Source organism: Eptesicus fuscus, chromosome 23, assembly GCF_027574615.1.
Source record: "Eptesicus fuscus isolate TK198812 chromosome 23, DD_ASM_mEF_20220401, whole genome shotgun sequence".
In the NCBI taxonomy this organism is placed as follows: Eukaryota; Metazoa; Chordata; class Mammalia; order Chiroptera; family Vespertilionidae; genus Eptesicus; species Eptesicus fuscus.
In genome coordinates, this window is record NC_072495.1 from 21,794,993 (window position 1) to 21,812,415 (window position 17,423).

The 17,423-nt window shown below is 58.7% G+C and overlaps 1 protein-coding gene across 1 annotated transcript; it reads left to right on the forward strand.

The window, feature by feature from the left end:
* The first annotated feature begins 242 nt into the window (after window positions 1-242).
* Window positions 243-6,533, forward strand: TMEM119 (transmembrane protein 119). The gene is made up of 2 exons (XM_028146838.2): window positions 243-297; window positions 4,387-6,533. The coding sequence occupies exon 2, from the start codon at window positions 4,398-4,400 to the stop codon at window positions 5,241-5,243; it is 846 nt and encodes a 281-aa protein (XP_028002639.2). The 5' UTR covers window positions 243-297; window positions 4,387-4,397; the 3' UTR covers window positions 5,244-6,533.
* Window positions 6,534-17,423: the final 10,890 nt, after the last annotated feature.

The following is a 17,423-nucleotide window of genomic DNA, read 5'->3' on the forward strand; positions in this document are numbered from 1 at the left end:
GGACCATGGTCAGGGAGGAAGTGCCCCATCTGGGCTTCCCCGGAGCGGAGCGTGGAGGGGGCGCCTGAGGGAGTGTGAGCGAGGGGGGATGTGTGTGGCCCAGCAGAGCCCCACCCCTCCCCCTGTCCCCACCCTAAACCCCCGTAATGAAATCAAGCTGGCCCCGCAGCCAGGGAGGGGGGAGGGAGGGAGGGGGCGGGAGGAGGGCGGGGCGGCCGGCCCAGAGCAGCCGGGCACTGGCACGGACTCGCTCTCGCTCCACCTGGCGGGAGACCAGGCCTGTGTGCGGAGGGACTGGTGAGTCGGGTCCCCTCCTGCCCCCTCCTCTGTCCGGGGAGCCCGGACTTGTCTTGGAGTTTAGGGACTGGGGCCGGCGGGAGTGCTTTGGGGGGGGGCGTCTCTAAGTGTGTGTGAGTTTTGAGGGGGTGCCGGATGCCGTGTACGTGTGTGATGTGCTGGGGGTGAGGGGTGCCGGACGAGGGTGCCCCCGTGTGCCGGCGAGCTGTGCGTGTGCACCGCGGCCTTGCCACGGGGGATGTGTTGTTCTTGAGAGTGGACGCCCGGGAGGTCGCTCCCAGGGTCGGCGGGGGGTGGTGTGGCTGGGACTGTCCCGGCTGGTCTGGGGGGATCCGCGGGGTGACGGGGTTGTGATGTGCACACGCTGTCGGAGAATCAGCCCGTTGTGTGTTGTATGTTGTGTGTCTGTGCTGGCGGGCCTGTGAGCTCGCGGGGTGCCTGATGTGTCCGTATGTTGTGTACATGTATTGTGTGTCCATGCTGCCGCTGCTCTGTGTGTGTGTGTGTGTGTGTGTGTGTGTGTGTGTGTGTGGCGTGAGCCCCCAGGATCCCCATCCCTCCCAGGCCTCCCTCCAGGGCCCTGGTCCCTGCCCTCGGCTGCCCCAGCAGGGGCCACCGCGCTGCAGCCAGACCCCTCCCCCAAGGCCACTAATTGAAGCCAGGTTTTCCTGGGCCTCCCTTCCCCTCTGGCGACCAGTCTCGGGGTGGGGGTGGAGCAGCTGCCGTGGCCCCTCGGCCTCGGGTCTTGGGGTACCTAAGTCTTAGGGGTGGATTTGCATCCTTGGCATCCGCTGGGCCGTCACATTTTAAAACGCTAAACCCTGTGACGGCTCTAAAGAGAGGCCCTGCTCTACGCGGGGTCCTGGCCCTCCCTGTGGCGCCCACTAACTGACACCTACTGTGCTCTGGACACGGCTGTCTGGTCCTGACAGTGGTCCCGGGAGGTGGCCTTATCCCCACTCTACAGATGTGGAGACCGAGGCCCGGAGATGACACGCGGACACAGTGGGGTGTTCCGAGGGGCCCCTCCATTCTGGGTTCGGTTCAGGGCTCCTGACAGGCTGTGAGGCCGAGGGCAGCCCGGTCCCCGTTTCAGTCCCGTTCCCTCTGCGTAAAACCAGACGGTTGGCCTGACCCCAGCTGTTCATGGCCAGTGAGTTCCCAAGTCTTGGAACAAATTCGGACCCAGGAAGGAGGGAGGGCAACGGATGGGCTGCGGCCATTTCAGAAATGCCCAGGCCAGTGCACCCATTCCACAGATGGGAAGCTGAGGCCCAGAGAGGGCAGGGTCACACAGCGATCACCTGAGAGGCCCAGCCAGCTCCCACACTTTGCCTGCATATTTCCTGGGGGGCCAGGCGGGGTGGTGGGGTGTGGGGGCCCCTGAGAGTCGGGGTCTCGGCCTTTGAGAGCCAGAGATAGTTTGTGTGGCCTCTTTCTCTGTCCTCTGTCCCCCTCACCCCAAGGCTTCGGGGCAGGGAGCACTTTTCTCTGTCCAGCTCTCTGCTGTGCATGTGTGTGCATGTGTGTATACATGTGCATATGTGCATGTGTATATATACATACGAGTGTGTGTGTATGTGTGTGTGTGTGTTCCTAGATTCCTCGGTGATCAGACTTTAGGAGATTTCACCCAACGAGGTAAAAAAGTCGGCCTGTCCTGGAGGTGGGGGAGATATTGAGCAAATGCACACCTCGGGTGAGGGTCATCATTTGTTGACTTTTGTGGGGACATGCTGGCTGACCCTGGAGCTCTGCTGGGGTAGCAGCAATTCGGCTGCTCCCAAGTGTCACCTCCCAGCATGCCCCCAATTTACAGATGAGGAGAGTGAGGCCCAGAGGAGCTGAGATGGAGCCCGGATTCTAATCCAGCCTCCCCGGCCTCCCTGCTTTGGCGCCTGCAGACCTGCAGTGAGGGGTCTGACTCCACAGTCGGCCCCTGGGGAACCCCTGGTCTCCAGCCACCGCTGGTCACGGCTGAGGTCTGTGATGAGGTCAGCTGCCACCCCGAGAGGTCTCTCCGGGGGCTTGACTGCAGGCAGGGGCAGGGTGGGGACTGCTTAGACCCCGAGATCAAAGCTGAGTGGGACCTTTGCTACCAGTGCCAGGGAGAGGGGGGCCGAGAAGGCTCCTGCGGTTCATGTGGCATCTCAGTCTTTCTCCAGCTGACAGGTGATGTGAACCAGGGGCGTGAGGCCAGCCCCGGGCCCGAGATAGATAGATAGATAGATAGATAGATAGATAGATAGATAGATAGATAGATAGATGATAGATAGATAGATAGATGATAGATAGATAGATAGATGATAGATAGATAGATGATAGATAGATAGATAGATAGATAGATAATAGATAGATAGATAGATAGATAGATAGATAGATAGATAGATAGATAATAGATAGATAGATAGATAGATAGAGATAGGACACTTGGGTCACACAGAAGAAGGTTCAAACCCCAGCTCTGACATGTATCGTCTGTGCATCCTTGGGCAAATCACTGTCTGTCTCTGAGCCTCGGTTTCCTCCTCTGAAAACAGACGGTGGCAGCTTCTGCAGGCTTGCATCCACAGAGGGGCTCCGAGGAGCGGCCTGTGAGGAAAGCACTGACCAGCTCACTGGCAATGACCCCTGAGCAGTGTTGCCTCCTCTTATGTCCTGGAATTATCCTTTGTTTGTGCCCTCTGAGCCACTTTGTCCAGAGTCATGTCCGCCCAGTTCACGTCCATGAATGGCACTTTCATTGAGCGGCCCCAGCTCACTTGGAAAAGCCACTCAATGGCCTGGCGTCACTCCTGCCTCGTCTCCTGAGTCCCCCAGGTCACCGTGAGGCCAGTACATCACCCGTTTAATGAAGTGGGGCTGCTGGCCCAGGCGCCCAAGGGGACCTGCAGTCAAGGTGCTGGACACCTGACTTCCTTCTCCAGCCCGGGGACCTGCTGTGTGGCTTGGGGCCTGCCCCTCGCCGTCTCTGGGCCTCTGTCTCCCCATCTCAGTTCCCCGAGAGCCTCAGACTCGATCCTAAGGCTTTTCTATCTGGGAGCCTCTAGCTGCACCCAGTGTCAAGGTCCTGGGCCCTCCACCGGGCCAGGATGGGGTTCTCAGGGGGGTGACTTGGGGGCCACAGGAAGGGGTCCCTGGGTTTATCTGAGCACCTAGCCCCACTCAGGCTGGCAGGGAGGGTCAGTAAAGCGGGGCCATGAGGAATTTATTAGCTAGCCGGCTGTCTGGGCCAGATAGGGTCTAAGGGTTCATGTTGGGAGCTAGTGAGGTGCAGGGCTCAGCTGGTCCCCATTTAGAGGCGGGACTCAGGCTCCAGTGAACTCCAGCTCTGTCTCAGGCACGGGGGTGGGGGAGGGGGTTACCCTGCCGCCTCCAGGGCCTGCTCTGAGCCCTGAGGGGAAGTTAGCCATGGGGCAGATGCTCCCAGCATGCTCCTGGCGTGCAGGCCCTCTGCTGAGCTCAGAACACACGCAGGCTTCCCAACCTATGACTCTTCCCGAGAAGGGAAGGGGACCCCAGAGGGGCTAGGGGCTGCTGGGGAGGGCTCCCCATAAGAGGGGGGTCCGCTGACAGTTACTCAGTTTCTCACTTACTCAGCCCTGCCATCTTCAAGCCCCTGTTCTTCCTTGGCACGCCACGGAACCCCACCTGAGCCTCAGTTTCCATACCTGGAAAATGGGCGAATAAAAGTACCTCCCCCATTGGGTGGCCCTCAAGCGGCAATGAGAAATTCCATGTCAAAAAAAGATAAAATAGTACCTGGCACGTGGCAAGCAGAAAAAGGCTAAATTATTACTATTAAGTCAGTCAAGATACATTTATGGAGCACTTGCTGTATACCAGATACGGGGCCAAACCCCGAGGATGCCGAGATAAATAAGATCCAGACCCTGCCCTCCAGGACCTCAGAGTGGAGTGGGGCGGGGGGGCAGCTGTGAACCCCAATAGGAAGGAATGGGGGTCCTTTGTACCGTGGGGAGGCTCAGGCCTGAGGAAGGAAGTGACTTTGTATTTCCTGCACCTCCTTGGGGTCCCCTAAGACCCGGAGTCCCCCCCGTGACCTCTCTCTGCCTCGCTCCCCCACAGGTCCCGGCAGCATGGTGTCGGCCATGGCCCCCCGCCTCGTCGTGTCGCTGCTGCTGCTCGTGAGGGTCCTTCCCGCCGTGGCCCACTCCGTGCCCGTGCAGGTGTCCTTCCTGGAGGACATGGGGGGCAGCGGGGAGGCTGATGACTCCTCAGCCTCCTCCCCGAGCCTCCCGCCGCCCCGGACCCCGGCCCTCAGCGCCACGTCGGTGGGGCCCCAGCCCACGCCCCTGGCGGGCCCCAGGCCCCCCACCAACTTCCTGGACGGCATCGTGGACTTCTTCCGCGAGTACGTGCTGCTCATCGCCGTGGTGGGCTCGCTGGTCCTCCTGGTCATGTTCACCGTCTGCGCCGCCGTCATCACCCGCCAGAAGCACAAGGCCTCCGCCTACTACCCCTCGTCTTTCCCCAAGAAGAAGTACGTGGACCAGAGGGACCGGGCCGGGGGCCCCCAGGCCTTCAGCGAGGTCCCCGACAGGGCCCCCGACGGCCGGCCCGAGGAGGCCCTGGACTCCTCCCAGCAGCTCCAGGCCGACATCCTCGCCGCCACCCAGAACCTCCGGTCTCCCACCAGGGCGGCCCTGAGCGGCGGAGATGGAGCCAGGATGACGGAGGGCAAGTCGGAGGAAGAGCAGACAGGCGGCCAGGAGGAGGACCGGGACGCCCCGGGGCGTGGGGTCCCCTCGGAGAAGCCAGGGGTGACGGAGGAGCCATGCTCAGGGCTGCCAGAGGGGGTCCTGGGGGCCCGAGAAGGCCCAGGGGAGCCAGAAGCGACTCCCTCGTTAGCCCAGGAAGCCGGGGACCCAGCTGGCCCCCCCCAAAGCCCCTGTGCTTGTGGCAGTGTCACCCCTAGCGTCTAACAGGCCCCCGGGGCTGTGGCCCTGACTGTCGGACCCCTCGTGGTCCCCTCCTGGGCCACCCCCAGCTGCAGATCCCAGCGCGTCCCCTCCCACAGCGAACAGATCCTGGTGTCCGCTCCCCCCGGGAATCTCACCACGTTCTAGGCCGTTTGCCTCTGCAGCCCCAGAGGGCTACATCCCGGCGGGGCTGGGGCTGTGTCCCCCTTACAACCACGTCGCTTAGGAAGCACCCTTGGCGGGTCCCCTGTGACCGGGCCAACATCACCATCGAGGGTAGAAACGTAAACCGACCAGCTAGGAGTTTGGGGAGACTGTAACCGGGAGACAAGGAAGTGGCCGGGGCGCGGGTGCGGTTAGTGCTGCGGCAGAAGTGGGCCTCTCACCTGCTCACCTCATGGCAGGTACGAAAAATGAGCATTTCCCAAACTGGGTTCCCTGCGGTACCCTGACAGGTACGGAAAAAAATGAGCATTTCCCAAACTGGGTTCCCTGCGGTACCCTGACAGGTACGGAAAAAAATGAGCATTTCCCAAACTGGGTTCCCTGGGGTACCCTGTGGAAAAAAGATGTTGGCGTCCAATGAATTGAGGAAACGCTGCCTCTCGACTCCCAGCACCCCCTTCGACCACCCCAGGGCTCCAAGTCCTGCAGTCAAGGCCCCGTGGAACCTGGTTTCTGGTTTCACAGCCTTTCCCAAACTGCTTTTGACCAGGGAGTACTTTCATTATTATTATTATTATTATTGTTATTGTTATTATTTAGCAGCTACAGTGGAAACTGCTCCAGGGCGCACTCTGGAAATGACTGCTCTCAGTGTTCCGGAAGGCGTCCCGCAGCGTCTGGTTGGCCTGGGTGTGGGATGTGGGGGCTCAGCCCGCTGCTGCCGTGGGGATCGGGGGTGAGGATGAGGTGAATGAACTAAACCTTTTTGTCAGCCTCCCAAAGCAGCCTCGAAGCCCGGGGCTCTAAGTGAGGAGACCTCACTCTGGGGGGGGCGGGGAGGGTCTCTGACGCCTGGCCTGGAGCAGGGCACCCAGTCCTCCCTCCCCGGCACCCCTCGCCCGTCCCCCCCGGCCCCCCCGCCTCTGCTCACACTCGGTGTCCGGCAGCCTGTGTCCACAGCCTGCTTTAGTCTTCGACCAGGGAGCCTGAGCTCCGTCCTGATTTGATATGGGGAGGCTCTGGGGGGGTCCTCTTCCTCATTCCTCCATCTGGGGTCCCCCCCCCACCCAACCTCTGCACAACTTTCCAGGTGCTGAGCTATAGCAAACCAGCACAATAAACTTTACTCCGGCCTGAGTCTCGCTGCTTTCCTGAAGGGGGAGCCATTCTCCTGGGCTGTCCCAGGGGGTGGGGCAGCTTTCTCGGGGAGACACATCATTGGGGCTCTAGGGGCTGAATCAAGCGGGGAAGGGAGGCAAGATGGGTGTCCCAGGGGGTGGGGCAGTGACGCGTGTCCCCAAGGCTGAGACTGGCTCTGACTGGTGGCCACCAGCCAGGTTCCATGCGTGGCGGCCACAGGGGAGCCCCCGAGGAGACACGGCAGTGGGGGGCTCCCAGCGGAGGCTTCCGTTTCCCATCCCCCTGCAGAGTGGCTGAGGATGGGAGGATGGGTCCGAGGCAATGCCACACTCACCGCACCAGCACCCTCCCTGGCGCCTGGGGTTGGAGGCGGCCCTGGCCTTTGTCTCCTCGCCATCAGGCTGCTCCTTGCCTTTGATGGCAAGTTCCTGCGGCCACTGCTCCCCCTCTGCCCCGAGCTGCCAGCTGGGATCCAGATGTGGCTGTGCTGGGAGCTGTGCTGGAGCCCCGAGGTGATGGGGGCAGGGAGGCCATCGCCCCCACCCCCCTTCCCCCGCTGCCCCTCTCCTTCTCTCTCCTCCTCCGACCCCACATCCATCCGGAGGGGGCCGGATTTGGGTTTCCCAACACACAATGGCCTCTGTCTGGCTCAGTGGGGAACGGCCCTTCCTCCCTTAGCCCAGACCAGCCCCCGCCCAAGAACGTAGGGAGAACTGAAGACAAACACTGAACCCCGGAGGCTGTGTGGCTCTGACCAAGTCACTCAGCCTCTCTGGGTGTGACAGGATCTCGGCTGGTTCCTGAGCCCCTGCCGGGGTGTGCCTAGGAAGTGCATTAAGCTTCCCGGTGATGGCAGCAACCAAGTAAGACAGGATCAGGATTGGAGATGTTGGGGAGTAGGCAGGGGTGATTTCCCAGTCAGCTGCTCCCTGCTCAGTGGCTCCCCTCAATGCTCAGCTGGGCCCTCCAGAGGGTCTCCTTAGCCATAGCCCGTGACCCCTGGATCCGTGGGGGCTTAAGGAGGAGGTCTGAGCTCCAGCGCAGGAAGAAAAGTAAACTGAGTTGTGTTTTTTTTTGCTGCCACTCCCTCTGCCTATAACACCCTCCCACCCCTTGCCTTGTTAACTCCCTCTCATTCTGGCTTAGATGCCCCCTCCTCCGGGGAGCCTTCCCTGATGGCCCCTGACCCGCCTCTCTTCCACAGTCTCCTGAGCTCCATGACAATAACGATTGCTCACAATTAACAAGCACCTGTTACGTGCCAGGCACCGCTCCAAGCACTGGACTTGCCACCCTACGAGGTGGGCACTATTATTAGTCCCATGTCACAGGTGGGAAGACTGAGGCCCAGAGAGGTGAAGTCAGTTGCCCGGGTCAAACAGCCGGGATTCCAGCCCTGCAGGCTGATTCCCGAGTCCGAGTTCTCTGCTGGGCTCTACTGCTTTTTTGATAAATGAATGAGTGAATGAATGAATGAATGAAGTCCTTGGTGGGGGACAGCAGGGCCCCACTCCTACTTAGAGCCCCTCCCATCTGCTCCCACAATTGCAGTGCAGTTACCCAAGGAGAGCCTTTTATGGGCACACATCTGGCTGGGCACCAGTGGGGAGTGAGCCATGGAGGGAGACAGTGGTTGGGGGGCATGTGTGGCTGTGGCCGGGCCAGGGGGGAGAGTGGGCTTGAGGTTGGGGGGTGGGGGGTTCCTACTGTTCCCAGGGATCCAGGAATCTGCCAGGGCCTGAACAGGCCCCTACTGTCCCAGGGCTTATAAAACCGCACAGCTGCCCTCAGCCTGGAGTCTGTCCCAGGGCCAGGCCTGGTCTCCATAAAGGGGGAGAGAGGAGTGAGTGAGCCAAACTACCCCAAGACACGGGCCCCAGCTCAGTGTGGGAATGGAAGCTTCTGGGGTAGTGGATGGGGGTGGGGGGTCCTGAAGAGCCCCCTTCCCCGCACCCTGCCCCCCTCCGATCAGTCTTAGGGGCTGGGCATTCGCTGGCGGGGAGTCATGTATGTATCAATATTTCACTCCTTTTTACTGCTGAGTAGTATCCCCTTGTATGGCTGTATTACAATTTGTCAGTTCACCTGCTGATGGACATTCGGGTGGTTTCCAGCTTGGGGCTATGACAAAGAAACCTGCTGTGAACTACGGATGTTAGGTTACTTCTCCCTCACAACCTTGCTAATGAGATGGTCATTATTTCTCCCCATTTTACAGATGAGAAAAACAGAGAACCCGAGAGGTCAAGTAACTTGCCCAAGGACACACAGCCAGTAGGTGGAGCATAGAACCTTAGACAGTGGGAATGTCTGAGCTAAGTGACTTAAGGGAACCTCTACAGTTCAGAGGGTCTCAGAACCCCTAATCCAGACCAGCCCCTCAATCTCTAAGTGGGCATATGCAGACCAGATAGGAGCTGGGGCCTGTCCAGAGCTGGTGAGAATCGGGGTCTCTGGTGGGCAGTCTGGCGCTGTGTCCAGCCCTGCTCTGCCTCATCCTGGCTCTTCACTGGGTGTGGGGGAAGGATCGGGCCTGTTTGGAGTGGGACAGGGATTTGCCCTTTTTTTTTTTTTCCAGGAAGTTTTCATTTCAGGATTCCTCCGGCTGCTCAGAAATAGCAGGAAGGATTTGGCACTGGCTCCAGGGCCCGGGCGGTTCCCCCGCAGCTGCGCCCCTCTCCCCAGGCCGGCCCAGGGTTTATGGAAGCAGCTGCAACGTATAAAATAGCCCCGCTCATAAATCTGCTCCTGCCAGGGGCCCTGATGCCAGAGCCCCCTGTGATGCCCGGCACAGACCCCACTACCCCCGGGGACCCTGCAGGGACGCCTTTGGGTGCCCTGCAAGGCTGGAGGGTCCAGGTCTAGGAGAGGCCACCTGGGGCATCTCCCTTGGGGTTTGGAGAGCCAGACTCAGCTGGAGGGTCTGGAGGGGAAAAAGGAGAAACAGGATTGCAAAGGGGTCAATGACTGGTCACAGCAGGGGAGGAGGAGGGATAAGGAACCAGGAGACCCAATTAGGCCCTTCCTAGCTGTGTGGCTTGGGGCAAGTCAGCTTACCTCTCTGAGCTATGGGTTCCTCCCTTGCAAAGCTGGGGCCACGGCCCTTGCCTCGTCCCAGGGACGCCCCCAGGATGCTGAGAGGTTACTAGATGCAAATGTACTTTACAGTGTGCAGGGCAGTGTAGCATGATGGTTAGGGGTTCAGGCTTCGGAAGACCTGGGTTGGAATCCCAACTCTGCCATTTCCCAGCTGTGTGTGGTCTTGGGCAAGGAACTCCACCTCTCTGGGCCTCAGTTTCCTCATCTGTGAAATGGGAACAATGACGGCACCTACCCTGGAGGGGTGGTGGAGGCAGAGTTGGCTCGCTTAGAGTGCTTAGGACAGTGCCCCCCCAGGTGCTCCAAGGATGTGAGCTTGTCAGCTGTAAACTGTGAAGCGCTGTGCCCGAAGAGGAGGGACAGAGATAACTCCTGTCTCTCAGTGTTGGCAGTTCTGTGAGTTACCTCTTCCTAAACAGGTTTAGGTTTAGAAGCTTCATGAGATCAGTGATTCTTAGATGCTTGACATTTTCGTCTTGACATCTTTCCTTGGGGGCTAAGGCAGCGGGTTCTAGAAATGCCGGTGAAACCAGAGCAACGCCAGCAGCCAGGGGAGGTGCTGTGGACTTCAGGGAGGGGTGGAGGATGTGGCCAGAGAAGAGACAGGCTCACGCTGCCCTTTGGGCGATGTAAGCTCCCCCACCCCCCACCCTCTGCGCCCCTCTGCAGGGGTTTGGCGCCCAGAGGGGGCCCGGGGTCATGACGCAGCTGTTCCCTGTCTCCCTCTGGGGTGTGGTGACCCCAGCCAGGGCTTAGGCATTGTCTGGGCTGGCAGAGCTGGACACATGGCTGACGACATGGGTTGGGGAGCCCAGGGACTTGGGCCCAAGGGGACAGGCGCCAGGACTATTTCTCGGGGGCTGGAAAGGGGAGGGGGGCCCCGTGGGATACGTTGCCAGGTGACATGGACTGGTCCTCTCCTGTGTCTGTTGTGTTCCCACCTGGAAAGCAAACTGAATTCTTATCAGCACCGGCTCTGGCAGGAAACTCCGCCAGGCACGTGGTCTGCACGGCAGAAGGGCAGCCAAGGGAGGACATAGGTGTCTGCATCCCGAAAGACTGGTGTTCGAATCCCAGGGTTTGAACCCCACTTCCGGGCGGTGTGACCTTGAGCAGCTTCTGCCGCCTCGGGGAGCCTCGGTGCGTCCCCTGTGAAACCACAGGCCCTGGTGGGTCGCAGGCTCCCAGGAGCGTGGCCAGGGCCCGGATGGAGAAGGAGTCCAGGCTCTTGGGTCTCCTGATTGTCCCTGTCGCTCCTGCTGGCAGGAAGCTCCAAAGAGGTTGGTGGCGTCTCCTCCAAGCCCTGTGGGTCCAGCCCAGCATGGGGTGGGGTACTCAGCAGGTGCTCAATGAATGCTTCGAAGGGAGTGCTGAGCTACCATTGAGGAGCTCCTTGAATGAAGATCAGAGGGTCCCCATTGAGGACATTGGACAGGCTCCAGGAATTCCCCCCCTTAATCCCCCAATTTTGGGGCACCCACTGTATAGCAGACAAGGGTCCTCACAAAGCTGAGGGAGGCATGGATATTATCCACCTGCTACAGAGCAACACACAGACGCTCAGAGAGGTGAAGTGACTCGCCCAAGGTCACACAGCCAGAAAGTACCTGAGCTGGGCTTTGAACCTCCTGGGGCTATGGGTCCCCATAGCCAATAGGACTGCTCCACACTGCCTGCAGCCCTATTCACGAATGAATGAATGAATGAATGACTCCATGAATGCATGAATGAATGAGTGCATGAATGCAGGAGAAGGGGTTGAAGGAGGGGCACAAGGCCATTGTGTTCAAACTTCCCCGTGGCCCCACAGCTCAGCTGGCTCAGGTGTTTTCACTGCTGCCGGGGGCTGCGCGCCTCGTGCCTCGCGTGGGCTGCACGGCGGAAGGGCAGCCAAGTGGGCTTCGACCACCCAGAAGCCTCCGCGGGCTTAGGCGCTTCCGGTTCACAAACAGCGCATGCGCCGCATCTCGGCTGCTCACCCCGCACGCAATGCCTGCCCGGGCACCGCGACCCACCGACCCACCGACCCACCGACCCACCCGACAGGCAGCCCGAGGCCACGTGGCCGTGGCCGGGGAATGACCAAGCCAGTCTGCGGGACTCGAACGCCCCGTGGCGCTGCCCCAGGTGCTGCCTGCAGGAGAGACGCTGAGTGACCGCGGGGTCGGAGGTCAAGCCACGGCCCAGGGCTCTCCGGAGGCGGGAACGTGGAGATGGGGCCTGGGAAGACCTGGCCTTGCTCCTGGAGACCTGCTCTGCCTCCTGCCTGGCTGGGCTGCCTGGCCCGTCAGCCACTGGCAAAGGGAAGACGGAGGTTTGCTCTGGATTTCAGCGGGCGGGCCTCAGCCTGCGTCTGTGTGAGGTGTGGGCACCTGGGGGCAGAGCCGCAGGATGCCCTTTCCCTCACCCAGTGGTCGGCAAACTCCTTAGTCCACAGAGCCAAATACCAACAGGACAACGATTGAAATTTCTTTGGAGAGCCAGATTTTTTAAACCTAAACTTCTTCTAACGCCACTTCTTCAACATAGGCTCGCCCAGGCCGTGGTATTTTGTGGAAGAGCCACGCTCCAGGGGCCAGAGAGCCGCATGTGGCTCGCGAGCCGCAGTTTGCCGATCACAGCCCTAAATCAAAGGAATCCCTTGACTCTTGGACCAGAAGATCTTGGGAGAACCTGCTTCTTTCTCCCCCTTTCATTCATCCCAGAGAGACCAAACTCCCCACCTCCCCCTTTTTAAGAGACCCCCTGGAAGAGATCTCCCAGATTCTCTGGTCGCCTCCTCGCCGGATCTCAGCAACCCTACACCAGCAGGACGTCCCTTCTTCCAGCGAATCCCGGAAATCGGGCCCGGATTTCCCCGCCGCCCGGCCTGCAGCAGGGCTCTGGCCGGCGGGCCAGGCCAGCCGCTGGACGGTCACTTAGAAACACTTGAATTTTTCCCATGACCTCTCCTGAGATAAGAACATTTCGTCTCTGCCCAGATCTGATCTTCGCACTGTCTGGTTTTGAGCAAGAGAGAAACGGCCCGTTCTGGAGGGTCCCGGGGCAGCATCTACCAATATGGTACATTTCCTTGCCCTTTGCCCCGGACATTCTTTCCTGGAACCTGCCCCCAGACACCTGCCTGTGGACCCTGAGATGGACGTACAAGGATGTTTGTGCCGCTAAGTTTAGAATAAGCGAGCAAAAGGAAACCACCCACGTGCCCATCCGCGTGGGGTGGTTAAAGAGACGGGGTCCTGTCCTCGGAGAGGACACTCCGAGAGGATTGGCTTTGGGACCAGGGTCTGGAACATAAATATAGCCAATATTTTCCAGTCTGCTTCTCAGATAAATGATTTCGTGTGAAAAATCGCTACGAAGTCGGTTTGATCAGCGTCATTTAGCCGACGAGCCATCTCTGCTCAGTGACTTGTTGACGAGTGCGAGGTAGCACAGCTGGTGAGTCGGGGAGAGGTGTCAGGTGCTAGGTTCCACCTGGCAGCTCACCCTCCGTGTGGGTTGGGGTCAACCTTGCGGGAGCGGGGAGAGCTTTGTGCTCGAGGGACCCGCCCTGATGGGATGGACTCGCCCAGGAAAGTCACCTGTTAGAGGTATGAGCCCAGCCTTCAGCTCACCTGGGCTTTGGGTGTCTTTGGAGTGGAGCCGGTTCAGGGTTCCTCTGGGTCCGAGTGGAGGCCGGGGCAGGCGCTGGGCCAACAGAGGTCACGGATGGCAGAGCTGGGGGCCTTTGCGTCATCACACGTGTCCAAGGACCTCCCGCACATGCACGCCTTTGCAGACACGTGGCGGCTCCTAGGCCCTGCTGGTGGACCGCAGGTGAAAGGGGACGTGGGTACCATTTTCGGAGATGCTGCCAAGTGGCATTTCCAAAATGCGTCACCCATTCCCATTCCCGTCTTGGTCTAAGACAGCGGTCGGTAGACTGCGGCTCGCGAGCCACATGCGGCTCTTTGGCCCCTTGAGTGTGGCTCTTCCACAAAATACCATGGCCTGGGCGAGTCTATTTTGAAGAAGTGGCGTTAGAAGAAGTTTACGTTTAAAAAACTTGGCTCTCCAAAGAAATTTCAATCGTTGTACTGTTGATATTTGGCTCTGTTGACTAATGAGTTTGCCGACCACTGGTCTGAGAAGAGTGTTGTCGTTTTCCCACGCTTACAGCGCTGCTCGTTTCCCGTCTTTTTTCCAATAGGTGAGAAGTGGGACTGCGCTGTTGTGTGAGTGATGGAGCTCTGATTCCCGGTGAGGAAGCGGCTTTTCCTCATGGAGTTCCTCTACGAATGATCTGTTTCCATCCTTAGTCCCTGTTGGTACTGGCTGTGTATCTGCTGATTTTCATCTTCTTTGAGCCCCAGAACTCTTTGTTCTACTAGATTCTTACTAGGAGTGCTAACATATGTTGAATGCAAGTCGAGCTGGAAGGGGGGATGGGATACCCAGGGGCATCTGTGTGCCTCCCTTTGCCTCTTGCAGGGGCCCCTAGGGCTCAGTGGAGCATAGTTTGCAAATAATTGGCATAGTCCTACCACTCAAGTTACACATGGGGAAACTGAGGCCCAGAGTCACCCAGAAAGATCATGGCTGAGGCAAGTCTCCAGTCCAGGTCACCTGAATTGATCAGCGCTCATTCAAGGAGGAACTCTAGGGAAACATGATCAAAGCATCCAGGAGTGACTGTTACATTCCTGTCTACGCTCTTCACTTGTGGGGTGTGTGTGTGTGTGTGTGTGTGTGTGTGTGTGTCTTATTGCAATGGCTGGGACTTCCAATTCAATATGATTGGTGGATGTGGTGGTGGAAGTGATGGTGATGATGGTGGTGGAGGGAGGTGATGGTGATGATGGTTGAGGAGGTGATGATGGAGGTGGTAGAGGTGGTGGTGATGATGGTGGTGGAGGTGATGGAGGTGGAGGTGGTGATGGTGGACATGGCAGAGGTGGTGGTGATGGTGTTGTTGGAGGTGATGGAGGTCCTAGAGGTGGTGACAGAGGTGATGATGATGGTGTTGTTGGAGGTGATGGAGGTCCTAGAGGTGGTGGCAGAGGTGGTGATGGTGTTGTTGGAGGTGATGGAGGTCCTAGAGGTGGTGGCAGAGGTGGTGATGATGGTGTTGTTGGAGGTGATGGAGGTCCTAGAGGTGGTGGCAGAGGTGGTGATGGTGTTGTTGGAGGTGATGGAGGTCCTAGAGGTGGTGGCAGAGGTGGTGATGATGGTGTGGTTGGAGGTGATGGAGGTCCTAGAGGTGGTGATGGTGGTGGTGACGGTGTTGTTGGAAGTGATGGAGGTCCTAGAGGTGGTGACGGAGGTGGTGGTGATGGTGTTGTTGGAGGTGATGGAGGTCCTAGAGGTGGTGACGTTGGTGGTGACGGTGTTGTTGGAAGTGATGGAGGTCCTAGAGGTGGTGACGGAGGTGGTGATGGTGTTGTTGGAGGTGATGGAGGTCCTAGAGGTGGTGGCAGAGGTGGTGATGGTGTTGTTGGAGGTGATGGAGGTCCTAGAGGTGGTGACGGTGGTGGTGATGGTGTTGTTGGAAGTGATGGAGGTCCTAGAGGTGGTGATGGAGGTGGTGATGGTGTTGTTGGAGGTGATGGAGGTCCTAGAGGTGGTGATGGAGGTGGTGACGGTGTTGTTGGAGGTGATGACAAGGCTGCTTGTGGTAGCGCACATTCTTGCCTGGTTCCTGATTTCAGTGAGCACGCTTCCAACATTTCCCTGTGGCCGAGATGTTTGCTGTGGTTTTCTGATAAATGCCCTTTTCCTAGTAAATAGAAATTACTGTCTGTTCTTGGATTGCCAAGATCTGGGGTCGCACATAGGTATTGAAGTTTATCCAGTGCTTGCCAGCATCTACTGCGATGAGTCAGGTCTCTCCTCTCGCTGTGAGGAACGAGAGGAGGCCATCCCTAGGGAATCTGAACGAGCTGCTTTTGTGTCCAGGGACGTCCCTCCCTCGCGTTCACTTCCCCTGCCTCTTCTTTCTCCCCACAAGGCAGACACTTTTCAAGGCCTGGGGAGCTGGGCACTGGAGGAGGGCGAGGCATCAGAATAGAAATGATCTCCTCGTGCTAGGTCAGCGCTTTCCGCCAGCTCGACTTCTGCCTGTTTCCTGTGCTAATCCCCGGGGGAGCTGCTCCCCTCACTTGTTCCAGACACAGCCCCAGACATTCTGAGGTTGCCTCAAAATGCTGGTGGCCGACAGACAGGGGATCTTGAAGCTTTGCATTCCTCTGCAGGATACTAGAGGGGGCGGGGGAGGGTGGTGGTGAGGCTTACAGGGTGTGTGGTGGGGGGAGGAATTTTTCTTGGGGGAGGGGGAGTTGGTTTGGGGTGTGGGGAGAAGGGCTGGTTGCTAGGCACAGTCGGCAGAGATGAATCATGTTCTGGCGTGAGTGGGGTATTGGCAAAAAATGCGAAGTTTGTGGAATTTTTTGTTTGAGCTGGAAAGGAATATGGATGTATTGGGTCCAATCCCTCATTTTGTAGATAAACTACAAATCCAGGGAGGGACAGAGGTTTGCTCAGGGAGTAGGGACGGATCTCTCGCCTCCTAGCTTTCCAGGGGTGCAGGCCCGTGGCCAGAGCAAGCCGCTGGGAGCGGCTCCCATATTGTACGTAGTCAAGTTCTAGGCATCGGAGATTAGGTGGCGACCCCCAGACACACTCTCCCCGAGCAATGCAAATCCGGAGTGGTATGTGCTTCGAAGGAAATGAACAGCGTGATGGCTGAGCGACTAGCACCAGGTTTCTGCTTAAACCTGGGTTGAGGGGGTGGCCTGTCTGGGGAGGTGACACTTGGGGTGAGAGACCTGAGTGGAGGAGGCAGCCTTGTGAAGCTCTGGGGAAGAGGGCTCTGGGCAGAGGGGCTGGAAGGTGCAAAGGCCTTGAGGTAGGAGTGAGCTCGGTGAGTCTGAGGGACAGCAGGGAGGCCAGAGCCCCTGGAGCGGGCTGAGCGAGGTGCAAGGCGGGCAGAGCCGGGGTCAGGCGGGGCTTGGAGGCCATAGGCTCCACGGAGAGCTCTTGTTCTGCAGAGTAGAGGCCTGATCTCCCTCTGACTCCTTCTCGTGCCCCGTGGTGCCCGCTAAGGGCCTGTCCTTTGGATGAATGAGCACTTAGTAAGCACCTGTGGTGTGCCAGGCTGTCCTGGGCACGTTGTCTATGCAACCTGAGTTCATCCTCTCAGGTTGTCCAGGTGAGGAGGACACGTAAGAGAGGCCTCCACGGGCCCGGGACCACCGAGCCCAGGCATCCTGACCCAGGCTCTCGCCCTGGAGGCCCTCAGCTCTGTGAGCTCAGCCAGAAAATGACTCGCCCACACGAGCTGATTGTCCTTTGGTTCAGCAACCTCGAAAAAGAGTGGGAAAGGTCAGGAGGAGCCTCAGATCCCGGCAGCGGAGCAGGAATGCTGGCCAGGCGGCAGGGCCATGCTGTCCCATGCCTTTAGGGTTAGAATGGATGAGCACCCACTTGAAGGGAGATGGTCCTCAGGGGCCCAGCTGCTGTGGGAAAGTGAGCAAGATTCTGGGGCTGACGGGCAAATGGAACAGTGTGAGAAGCTCCCACAAAGCTCCTTTGCCCCCAGATATTAAGCTCAGCAGATGCCTGGAATTCCAGCATTAACCAGTTATTCTTTGGTGGTAAGCATTGCTCTTGGTTCCTTCACTTGTAAAGTACAAATGTCCTTTGGAAAAAGAGGAGAGGAAGTCTCAAATCCAATAGCGCGGTATGTTTAAGTGATAGGGGCTCTGACCCTGGGCAACTCTTAGGAGCCATCAGATTTGG